The sequence below is a fragment of the Elephantulus edwardii genome, unplaced genomic scaffold, assembly GCF_000299155.1.
Source record: "Elephantulus edwardii isolate Elephantulus edwardi_28Jun2011 unplaced genomic scaffold, EleEdw1.0 scaffold00022, whole genome shotgun sequence".
In the NCBI taxonomy this organism is placed as follows: Eukaryota; Metazoa; Chordata; class Mammalia; order Macroscelidea; family Macroscelididae; genus Elephantulus; species Elephantulus edwardii.
In genome coordinates, this window is record NW_006399772.1 from 7,976,512 (window position 1) to 7,989,207 (window position 12,696).

General features: G+C 40.4%; 1 protein-coding gene across 1 annotated transcript in view; it reads right to left on the reverse strand.

The window, feature by feature from the left end:
- Positions 1–12,696, reverse strand: part of SRPK2 (SRSF protein kinase 2) — a 131,811-nt gene that overhangs the window by 23,119 nt on the left and 95,996 nt on the right. Inside the window, exons 7-10 of the mRNA XM_006882616.1 lie at positions 6,555–6,720; positions 4,898–4,923; positions 3,562–3,808; positions 418–900 (exon numbers count right to left, since the gene is read on the reverse strand). Of these exons, the coding sequence (XP_006882678.1) occupies positions 418–900; positions 3,562–3,808; positions 4,898–4,923; positions 6,555–6,720 (922 nt within the window). The remainder of the gene's footprint in view (positions 1–417; positions 901–3,561; positions 3,809–4,897; positions 4,924–6,554; positions 6,721–12,696) is intronic.

A 12,696-nucleotide genomic window follows, 5' to 3' on the forward strand; every position in this document is an offset into this window, starting at 1 on the left:
CAATGGCAGAGCCCTATCACCAGGAGCAACTAACAAAATAAAATATCTCAACATCTCCAAAGATGGTATCAACCAAACCAGACACATTTTTCCTTTACTTGGGGGGAGGGGGAGAAGAGGCACACACACCTTCAAAAATTAAACTACATGTTCTAGAGAAAGTTACAAGGTATAAGTGGTGGACACGAAAAGGTTTTTGCAAATGGATGATATCATGGACTAATTACAGAAAGAACGAGACGCTTCAAAAGCTCAGAAACGGGATCTGATATGCAAAGAGTAAAAGAAAACCCGGAGTGTGTATTTTAAGTACTACTACTTGTTCACAAGACAGACAGGGCTCTACCACTTCCAGCGTCTACCAAGAGCATGAACCCGGGACAGTGAGAGCCCACAGTTGATGGGCCGGACACTTACTTTTTGGCAAATCCCCAGTACTGGAGGCCGAAACTGTCCTGCTTCTGTCAAGGGATGGGCTGCTTTCCTCTTGCTCGGTTAGTGGGGATCCCTCAGAAAGTGCAGAGCCACAGGCCACGGGTTCTAAGGGCCCCGAGAACAGTGACGTGGAAAACTCTGGAAGCTGTGACTCGGCAATTTTATGTCGTCCATTTGGCAATTCACCATTGAATTGTTCATAGGAGCTGCTATACGTGTAATCGCTTTCTGCGTTTGGCTCATCAAGGTTGTATTCCTCAGGGTTTGGGCACTCTTCTTCATCGTCCTCTTCATCATCCAGCTGCTGTTCCAGTAAGAAGGGGCCATTCTCAATATGACCATTGGTTTTGGGTGACTCTATCCATGTAGGGTCTATGTTCGCAAGTTCCTGCTCAACATCATCTTCGTCCTTCTCAATGTTTTCTTTCTCAGCATCTTCCTTCTCTTCTTGGTTCTCAGCATCACCTTAAAAAGTTGACAGGTGAAGAGTTAGAACTTTTATATGCTACTATGCGGAACACAGCGGCACTAAGGGGTTTCTCTCCTTCAGTAAGTCATTTCCCAACAAGCCTAGTTGAAATATTAACAGACACCTCTTGACTCTCAGGGTAAAATTTAAGGTTTTTTTAAAACTCCCCCCCCTTTTTTTTAATAATGGAACTGTAATTTTTAAGAGTTGGTTTTTGGGTAACAATGAATTAATTTCCAAACAGAAATGCAGTTCCATTTCTACCCTTCTCCTATGCAAGCTCCAGAAAAAGTTGGTAAAATTGTTCAGAATTATTTGTTTGGGCTTCTCTTGTTCATTTCACAAGGAGAAACTAAGTGATTAATTTCCCCTTGAAAAAACCTCTTATTGCAAAATTAGACTGTCAAAAATGATGTGCCTTCTGTTTAATTCCCAGCATTTCTCTGTCCTCGACAACCTGGCTAGCTTTCTCCTGTGTTTTAAATGTGAGTCATCGTCTTTGTTTTGTATGTAATTTTATTAACTCAAGAGGGCTGCTGTACCACTACACACAAACACATTTGGACAAGCCCTGAAAATAGAGTCATAGCCACTCTATAGACTTCAGAGCAGAGAGAGAATATATTTTAGAGAGCTGTGAATGAACATATTTGAGTAGTGATAGGTATTTTTAATCTGGATAGTGTCTCCCTTGGAAGACAGGATCCCTTGTTTGTGCTTGCTTTTGACCACGATCCCTACTTTGTTCTTTATTAAAATTCACAGTATTAAGGGAGATCTGGTGGCCTAGTGACAAGATGCTGCACTATAAACCCAGAGGCACCAGTTTGAACCCACCTGATGCTCTCTCTACAGGAGGAGGGACAAACTCCTCCTGTACCAGTCAAATCTGATTTGACAGCATACACACACAATTAAAAAAAAAATGAAATTCACAGTAATAGTAATGTACCTTTCTCTGAGTCACCACCCTGCGTCCCGCCATAGACAGGTCTACGAGTTCTACCAAGCATGTATTCACTTCATTCTGGAGACATGTCTGTCTGGTTTGTGTTTTTTAAAAAACCCTACCTGAGACTTTCTCACATTCTATAAATCTACAAGAAGAAATGGAAGGCAGATGGATGGGGAAGGCAGATCTGGAGTAGCCCAAGAATGTGGGTGGACAAGGGGATAAAATAGCAAGGTGAGTTTTACTAACAAATGATTGGAGCTTGTGGCAGGCCAGGGCACTGCTGCCAGAGCCTCAGTGGGACCTAAACAAAAGCTTTACAGAGAGGTGCTGACTTCCCAAGTGGATCTCCCCAGCCAATCAGCTCAGTGGCAGATGAAGCAGAACACATCGCGAACAGGCTAAGGTGTGGACAACTGCCATTTTATCAGAATTCACATAGACTTTCTGGATTCTCCAGAGTTTCTCCAGGTCCATCCTGAGTTCAGCAAACTGTCCTCCTGCCTGTCCCTGTGTAGTTAGTGAGGTGTATGGCCTGCAGCCTCAGGGCTGGATTAGGAAGAACACAATAGGCAGGTGGTACAGAGATGAGCCCAGAGTGTTCTCAGCCTTCGTAAGCGGACTATCTGGTGAGAAAGGAGATGAATAAAGCTAGTGGAAACTCAAGCGATAGCATCCAAGTACAGCCAGCTGGGAATACAGGGATTGTGGCAGGGTACTTCCTGGAGGAGGTGACATTTGAGCAATGTTTTAATAGTCATGACATTTGGAAGAGCAGAGGTGAAGCAATAAAGGACCTCACAAGCTAGAAAGCTTAACAGAGCTTCTTTCCCATATCCGGTCATTGATGAAAGTGAGCTAACACGAGGATGGCCTAACAACTGCTAAGCCTTGAAGATCATGACATAAAATTTCTAGATTCATATCACCACTTTGATCCTAGTATGGTACAAAAGAACCAGGCATCCTTCCGCTTTTCTTAGGGGTAGGTGCCTGACTCTTGTCATTTTTAGGGCATTCGTTGTCTCAACTTGCTGTGGTTTTACTTGCCATGTAACTGGTCTCCGTGTTAATATATAATATTTAGATCACACTGCAGGTGACTCAAAGGCACAAAACAATAATAGAATACTATGACAGGTTTGGCAGCAGGAGTGGAATCTACTTCCTAAACAACATACCTCCGGAAACTCGATGAACTTAGTTAAATGTCCATAGTTGTAGAGGGGCTTCAGGCCATTTGTTCACAGGGTCACTATGAGTTGTGCTCAACTCGAAGGCAATCAACAACAAACAAATGCAACACTGTGGTTGCTGCAGTTAAGCACCATCAAACTAAGACTCACAGTGGCTCTATGAAGAACAGAACAAAGCCCAGCCCTACCCTGCGCCATCCTCACAGTCTCCACCATGTTCAGGCCCATCTGTTGTTACAGTAATACTGTCAGGCAAAAGATTAATCACAAAATAAAGGAAGGAATGACAATCATTACTTGGCAGAGAGTTGGTACTTCTCATTTTCCCACTTTAAAAAAAAAGGTATTTTGACAGTCCTTTCACAAAATATCACTTTCTCATTCTACCCAGTAAGTGCTGGAGAGTCTTTGAGAAAAAAACATAAAGGATCAGTCAGTGTGGAGACTTATGGTCCCCAGGAATGAAGCCGCGCAGGGCCCCTGCAGCCCTGGCTCCAGATTTTACTGACCATTGTCATTCTCGGCCTCTCCCTCGGCTGCCTCCTCTAACCCGGCTGTTTTTAGCTTCACCTCTGGGTGGTAATCATCATCCTGCTCATTGGAAGGTACAGCTGAGGTGATGTTTTCTTCTATTATCTTCCTCTCCGCCTCTCGCTCCAATTCTTCTATTTCCTGCAGGCGTTTTTCCAATAACTCAGCCTGCCTCTTCTGCTTCTTTTTCAGTTTTTTCTTTTTGTTTTTAGATATTTTTCCTATCTACAACATGTTTAAAAAAATAGTACAGGTTAGTCAGCTTCTTTTTAAAGCTCAGCAAAAAAGCTCAAACGACATCAGCTTTGCAAATACCAACAAATAGATCTTCCCAAGTCCTAATCAGTCAAAATCACAAACTCAGATGTAAAGTTCACTTTGTTTTTCAGGGCTATGGGAAGACCAGGAACAAGACCTTAGGCTGGCTAAACTATCAGGTCCAGCCCTTGGAGAGATACAGCTGAAATGCATGAAGTCTTTTTTGACATTAAAAAGAATGGAATAAACTCAAATATCCTTCGTGTTAAATATGAAGCAGTGCTTCATGTTCCTGCCCTTATACAAAGTAACAACACTGCCCCTCTCTCTGTGTATAACTACTGCCCACCATAAAGGTATACTGCACTGTTTGTGATTGGGTCTCTTAACACTGAGCTGTTGTCAACAGGCAGAACTACATCAACCATAAGAAATGTGCATGTGGGGCAGAGGGTGGGGAGGGAAAATCTTGGGAGAGCAGAGTTCAGTGAGTTGGGAGTATGGGGACAGAGGTGGGTAGGTGAAGGAATTAGGGAAGATCCAACAGGGTCCTGAAAATACAGAGTCATAGTGCACACAGATTAATGGAATGGTGATCAGTTTTCTCAAACACAAAATATGTGAGTGTTTCAAACTGTGAATGTAGGGATGTGTGAAACACAATGTATATGAATTTTATTTGCAAACCAATATAAACTAAAGGAGAGAGGGAGAGGAAGAAATGTACACATGAAATAAAGGAAAGGAACAAAAAGCTAGTGTGTCTACCCCCAGTTGTGGTCATGTGAACTCCTAATCTGTCACAGAATCAGTCACCAAAACAAGCTGCTCAGGGCAAGGCTGAACAGTACTAAAAACACCTCCACTTTTCAAGTTTATGCACATTAGAATACTTAAAGTAGACTGAGGAGCAAAAATAATGTTCAAGCCAACTGCCCTAAAAAATTCAGATAAATGCAAATAAAAACTAGCAACATGATAACCTACTCTAAAAAGATAAGTAATGGACAGCCCCTTTTTGACATGAAGGTGAACAGAACAGGTACAAGTACTTACAGGCTTTTGTTGTGGAGCTGTACTCACTAAAACAAAATGAAACAAAAAAATATTTAGAGTAAAATAGTTACATAGCTTAATTTTAAATGTCATTATTATTGCCCTTTAATCGTTGGTTATCTAAATTTTAAAACTGTTAAACATCAGAGCTTCCCAATTAGAAGCATAGAAAGAAAAGTTTATCCAACTCAAACAACTGACACTTAAAAGGCAAAAATTGTTCATAGTGAGTCATGTTCCTTTTTTATCTAAAATTAAATATCATTTTTATTCACTTCAAAAACAGTTAATCCCAAAGCCCCAGCTGATAATTAAAGAAAATGGAAAATGGCTGATAAATGTCACGCAGTCCTTTAAAAGATCTGTGAAATGACCAAGTTAGGTTAGAATATGCTTCTGTTATTTCAATCTACCTGGCAAGCTTTGTCTAGCTAAAGAAGAACACTCAAAAGCTATTCTAGAATTCATGGTACCAGAGACTGTCATCATTAACAACTTAACAAATTATGGTTCCACTATTTAAATAACACTGTGATGGAAATGAAGGAGACAGAAGAGTACCAGTCATTCACAGGAGTTTTCACCCTTTGTTTGAACTCTGACAATACATGAATCAACAGCTACTGGCCTAGTGGCAAGAAGCTGAGCTGCAATCCATGAGTCACAGCTGCTCCAACGAAGGATGGGCAATCTCCTCTCGTGCAATTAACTGCCTCTGAAAAGCCACTGGAGGGTCAGCTATGGGTCAGTTCTGATTCAATGGTACACAACAATAATATTGTGAAAGAAGGATGAAGCCAACTTTTCACTGTAACAATTAAAGGACATGGGAAAAAAACCTCATAAAGTCAATACAGAAGTTTTGTTTTATTTTCTTCCCTAATCCCTAAGGAGTTAAAGCTGTCTTTATGTATCCATGCAAACTGGAGGCTAGAAAGCATTTGAACACAACTGAAAAATGGAAATAAATCTTGATGATCTCATACCGGCTATCAAAAACATTTTTTTTTTAAAAAAAGGTTCAACTACAGATAGATGTTGGAAGGAGTGGCATCCACTTTCGAAATGGCTTGTCTCCGGAAACTCTATGAACAGCTCAGGCCTTTCGTTCATAGGGTCGCTATGAGTCGTCTACGACTCAACGGCACCAAACAACAACAACACATAGATGAAGTAACAGGTAAGAATGTAATTGAAAGTATAACAGAGGGAAGGGTTAAGTAATTAAAATATTAGAATATAATTAATAGGCATCTTCTGTCTCCAATATAATCACTGTAGGAATTATTCAAGTGGGTTCTGACTCAGTGACCCTGTGTATAGTATAACATAACATAACATAACATAACATAACACAACACACCTGGTCCAACACCAGACTCCTCACAACTTTGCTGCGTTTCAGCTTGCTGCTGGCTGCTGTATGCAGTCAATGAGTCAATTCACCTCCCTGAGGCATTCCAATGACTTTCCACTTTACCAAGTATGATGTCCTCAAATGAGCTCAAATTATAGCTGTTAACCAGTTTTAGAAGCTAAGTTCCAAAATGTATACACGTTATAGTTAATGTATACACATTATATTCAATTGCCTTCAACATGAAGCTCTCAATGCCCTTGAAACAAGAGAAATACGTTGACGACTGAGCCCCCTCACCTGCAGACCCAGAAGGAGGAGGAGCACCTGCTTTCTGCCACTCAGTGGCCTCGGCAGCCATTCTTCTCACATAGGCATCGTCCACACACATCAAGATGTTCTCCGGCTTTATGTCAGTATGGATAATCTTGCATTTACTATGGAGATAATCTAAACCTTGAAGGACCTGTTTGCCATAAAAGGAGAAGAGGATAAGAATTATTAATTAACTTTCATTTCCTTCTAAAACAGATAATAGAATCACAAGGCACAAAATGCAAGATACGCAAGGCAATTGAATGAAAACTTACCCGCATCTCCAGCCCCACAGCTAGTCAGTCCCCCTCCTCATAAGCAACCCAAGAGAAAGATGGGCAATTTTCTCCTGTGTGATTTACTGCCTTGAAAAACCCACTGGAGGGTCAGCTATGAGTCTGTTCCAACTCAACAGTACATAATAATAAGAAGTGACCAGAGAAATCCTCAATTTCTTCATTTTTGGCTTTAGTGGCTGGTGTGTATATCTGCATAACAAGTTTTTCACGTATGTGAATAAATAGTATCATATTGATTTCAGGAGGATCTGTACATTTATTCTCATTTCTTTTGGGTACAGACCTAGAAATGCAACTTTCGGGTGACATGGTAACTCCAACTTTGGTGAACTCCATTCAAACAACTATAAGGGTTATAATTTCTCCAAACCCTCATCAACATTTTTTTATTCTCTATATTCCTTACTTCAGTCATCCTAGTAGAAGTGAGTGGTATCTCACCGTAGTTTTGAGCTCTTAATATCATACGTATGTGTTTTTAAAATAATATTGCATTGTGTTTTGCGTGAGAGTTCACTCAGCAAATTAGGTTCATATTTAATGAATATGTCAAAAACTGTCCTGTGACATTGGTCATACCTTTCAAGTGTCAAGAGTCTCATTAATACCATTCTGGTTATTTCCTTTCCAGTAACCGGGTTTCTCTGCCCTTTACTCTTTCATTTTTATTTAGTGTAACGGTTGAACAATTGGTGCTATACAGAGTTTTAAAAAGAACAGTAATTACTGGTAATATTTTTTATTTTAAGAGCCAATCTGTTATTAAGATCAAGGATCATCTCATTTGGCATAAATACATACATTTTTAATACTTCAGGGGAAAAAAATTACCTTAAATAGAAAGAAAATATTAAAAGTATCCAGACAACATACAACAATGTACTAAAACATAACAGAAGTATCATGTAGTTACATTTTTAAAAAAAAAAGCAAAATAAAACAACTTACAGAACACCTGAGACATAATAAATACAATGTCAATGCTTTCCTAGAATTCTGTATACTGGACTAAAATTCTTCATACAGATAAAAAATAATTTTAAAACTACAAGTCATATTACCATGTATGTTCAATGAGTATTAAAATTTAATAACCATCATTATTTCTTTTTTTAAGTCATTTAGGCAGTTGGTGCACAGACAGACCAAGAAGTGTAAAAAAGGCAACAGAAGAACACATAGTATTGTCTAACACTGAGAAGTTCCCTGAAAACATCCAATGCTTCTTTTTATCTTGAGGATCTGCTAAACAAATTTTGGAACAAGAAATATTAGAAAGTGGAATGAAACAGCAATTTTAAAAGAATAACAAGGTAAAGCCCATCCCTATTCTCATTTAAATATATTCTGCCTAAAGAAGCATCATATTCATTGACCAAGTATCTATAATAGCTATTATTCTAGGCATCTGACCAACAGAAATAAAAAAGTTTCTTCCATCATAGTGTTTACAAGTGTCTCACAAGGCAGAGGATGTGAAGAAGTAAAGGGACCAGCATAAAAAACTGATGGGTATAAAAAAGAAAAAAATTGATGGACACAGCAGACATAATTTAGTGAAATACTAAAGAATTTCTGGCAATTGAAATAAAAGTGAGAAACTAGGACAAGTGAAGCACAGATTTTTACTTGAACAGAGAAATTGGTACATTCACACACCGGGATATTGTTGTTGTGTTGTTGTTATGTGCCGTCAAGTCGCTTGTGATTCATAGCGACCCTATGTACAACAGCCCTAAACTCTGCTCTGTCCTGTGCCAATCGCACTGCCTCCAACAAACCCATCCCAATTACCCCAGTCACTGAATCAATCCACCTCATAGAGGGCCTTCCCGTCCTGCGTTGTCCCTCCACCCTCCCAAGCATTATGTCCTTTTCCAAGGACCAGTCTCTCCTCACAACATGTCCAAAGTATGTTAGACGGAGCCTCAGAATCTTTGTCTCCAAAGAGCCACCCGTTTTAACCATTTCCAGGATGAATTTGTTTGTTTTCTTAGCAGTCCATCATATTCTCAATACTCTTCTCCAGCACCACAATTCTCCTTCTATCCTCCTTGGTCACTGCTCAACTCTGATGCATAACAAGTGACTGTGATATTACGCAGCACTAAAGAATAGTGAAGAATTTGTGACATACTACACAACATGGGCAAATCCAGAAGTCATTATGCTGAGTGAATTAACTCAGTCACAAAAAAAGACAAATACTGCAAAACCCCAATATTGGGAAATACGAGGGTGAGTGGGGGAGGATGATTGGGGAAAGTGCAGAGGGGAGACAGAACAGAAATAAATATGCACACAATGAATACGGTAAACGGTCAGGGGCAAGAACGGACACATGGACAATATGGTTATTACAAAGAGCAACTTGGACCAGCATTATGCGTAGCTGTTCCAAGGGGGAGGGGGAGGTGAGAAGGTAGACTACTTTAAAAGATGGGGGAAATCATGCATTCCCTTTAACCAGAGATAAGAAAAATACATTCCTTTTTTAAAAAAAAACAAAAACAACATCACTATTCTCAACCAGTAGATTTTAAAGTATTAAAATCTCAAAATCAACACCGACCAGCAACAGTATGAGTTAATCTACAACTGCAATATTAAAAAAAAAAAACAACACCCCAAAACCCACCCAAACCAAAGAATAAAGTGTCATAGTCAAGAATAGAGTGCCCCTTGAAAGTCTGAGATCGTTAAAAAGTTATGTTCACAGATTTCACTCTCTGTTGCCTTTATCTGTCAGAAAGCATTCTTTACTCTCCTCAGCCTCAGCAGCAGGAGGCAGCAGAGAGCTGTTGGCTGCCACGAGCCTGCAGACACCAGAAGGCTGCACTCAATCTCAGGACAGCAGGCCAGGGACACTGCTGTCTAGTACCCCCTCAAAGAGGCCTTCATAGCATACATTCAGGGGCATATGGCAGTATTCGCCATGTGAAATGAGACTTCTATTTCAGCAGCAGCAGTGCAGAGTCAAGGAGGAATACAGGCCAGTGTTAGCAGTGCTCAATCCTAGTTGAGGCACCAACTAGGCATAGAGAAGAGTTCCCAGAGAGTGCAGTTAATGTGCTCAGTGGCTAAATGAAAGGTCTGAGTCTACCCAGAGGTGCTGTGGAATAAAGGGCTGGCAATCTACCACAAAATCAGTCCTTAAAAATCCTATAGGGTGAAAAAAATCCCAAACTCTATGGAGCACAATTAGACTCTGACACACCCAGGAAAGGCTGTAGTTATTATCAATTCAAGAACAACTGGAATAATGGGCAATTTCCTTCTGGGCAACTTATACCAAACAGAAGGTCAAGAAGAATGACAAAGAGCAATGACAAGGAGAATGAGACACAGAGAGGGAGACTGGGGCAAATCCATTCCTCTTTCTTCCCCGAATACAAAGCAATCTATTAATAAATATGGTCTGGCAGTCAAAACAATGTGCAAGGTTTCTCTCTACAGACCATGACACATAGAAGGTAGCACCTATTACTGATGTTAAGGTGTCCTGGTAACAGAGTGGGTACATGTTGGAAAACCCCCCAGCAATTCTGCAGGAAAAAAGTGAGCATTCTGGTATAGACCTGCAGCCTCTAAAATCCAAAGAAAGTTCTAGCAATCTACTCTAAAAGAGCAGTCATTACAAACCACATGGACAGATATACACATACATGGCTGTCAGGAATGGTTATTAACTGTCAGCATGAAGTTGGTTTTGTCCATCACAACTTACTCAAAATAGGCCCTATAATTGTGAGGACAGAAGGAAATGTCTCTGAAAGGTCATCTCCTGACCCTGTTCCCAGTCCACAAGAGCTAAACTTCCCTAAGATATCCAAAATGCGAGAAAAACCAGAATGAGTGGCTCTCTAAATCATGGACTACCACTGGCCCAATGTGGGGACTTCTTCCTCCCATGCCTGAACAAAGGACACAGTGAGATGAGATTCTGATGCCTATTCTTCTGTGGGTAACACCTTGGTAACGAAGCACAGAGGGAGAGCCAGATGGGCTGGCAGAGGAGATGAGGCTAGCCTGCGCAGGAGGACTTAATTTATATATTAATTACTAGTGGGCGTTCAGGAAAGCACCAGAGGACCCTGCTCAAGTCGAGGCAGATGAATTTCCTACCAGAAAAGCTCAAGCTCCCACTGGATTTCTCCTCCTACTGAATGAAGCAGATATGAGGTAAATACCATGAACGAAAGGCTTTAAAAACCTGACATAAAAGCTGAATGGAGAAGCACAGGAAACACCTGTTAGAATAACAGCACAGAACAAGGCACCACTTGGACAAAAAATTTCAGTGAGCAGTGCCCACACCACCTGGCTGCAAACAACAGCTTCCTGTTCCAACTTACACTATCAGGAAAAGTCATGAGAAGAGCCAGCCAGCAGCTGTTCTGAATGCAGCCAGGGAGAAAGACGATGCCACTGTAGTCAGCCGTTAGGTGACACAGGACAGTGAGCTGGAAAATTGGGTGACACAGGAACCATTTCACCATATTTCTGAGCTAAGGACTAGACTTTCTGAGGCAGAAAATTCCAAGTAAGCACAAATCATAGGTCCAGAAGGACTGACAAATCTAGAAATAGAAAAATATTAACTAGTTCTAATAGTGATTAGTATTAGTACTAATAGTCTTGCTAGTCTAAACATTGAACAATACTGAACTGACTGTAATGAATTAAGAGGTAACCAAAATCACTGATAAAATGAAAATAGTAAATAAAGGCTGAATGTGCACTAAAAGTAATCATGGCTAACTGGCAGGCTGCCCTCATGCCATCCCCATCACGTAAAACCATTAGTTTGGAAAAGCATTAAGTTCAAAGATCCCATTTACAGTAAAAGTTACCTCTTTCATAGAATCTAATGCTTTTCAAAGACTAACTGCCAGCTCTATTATTAAGGCATAAGGATACCAGTAGTCATAAATGTACACATTGCAGAAAGACTGGCTAGAATTTAAAATGCTATCAAATCTCTCCATGTGGTAGTTCACACAATACTTCACAGTTAAGAGTATGGATTCCAATTCTGGTTCATCCCAGGAGCTGCAGGCCCAGGCAGGGCCCTTCTGTTCACCAGCTCTAATAACATGTGTGGCCATAGTAACATGTGGATTCACAGGGAGGCACAAGGAATACAGAGCTAATACACACACAACACTAAGAATCACAGACCCAAGTATAAGAAATACCAGTTACAATAATGGTAACAGAAAAAGCAGGGGTTCACATTAGTTTTTCAAGCATTATAGTACCATTACAAAATCACAGCCTTGCCCCTAGCAAGCTTCATTTGACTAATACCAACCAGTTACACGCCATTACAAGGTTTCTGTGAAAGAGCAATGAATGAAACGACGAAGTTTTAAAAAGGAGAACACCAGATTGCACTCAAGTTACACATAACAGTTAAATAGATTTCAAGATTGTGTCCAGGTATCAGGATTCATGGTAACCCCAGGGTGCAGAACAAAACTGTTCCACAGGAGCTGTGGCCTCAGACCACCAGGCCTGTCTTCCAAGGTGCCTATGAGTGGTCCTAGTGGCAAGAAGCTGTACTGTAATCCCAGAGGTACATATTCCAAATCCACCAGATAATCTGCTGTAGGAGGGGTAATCTCCTGTACCAGTCAGATCTGATTTGATGGTACCCACGTACAAAATTAAAAAAAATTAAAAAAAAAAAAAGGAGTGGCACAGATATCTATCACCTGTGCTGTCTAATTTCGTGTAAACATGATGTCCTGCCCAAAAAAGCCACTACAGACACCACCATTTTTCCATGTTAGAAATGAAAACTGGGCAAAATAATAATTGACCAC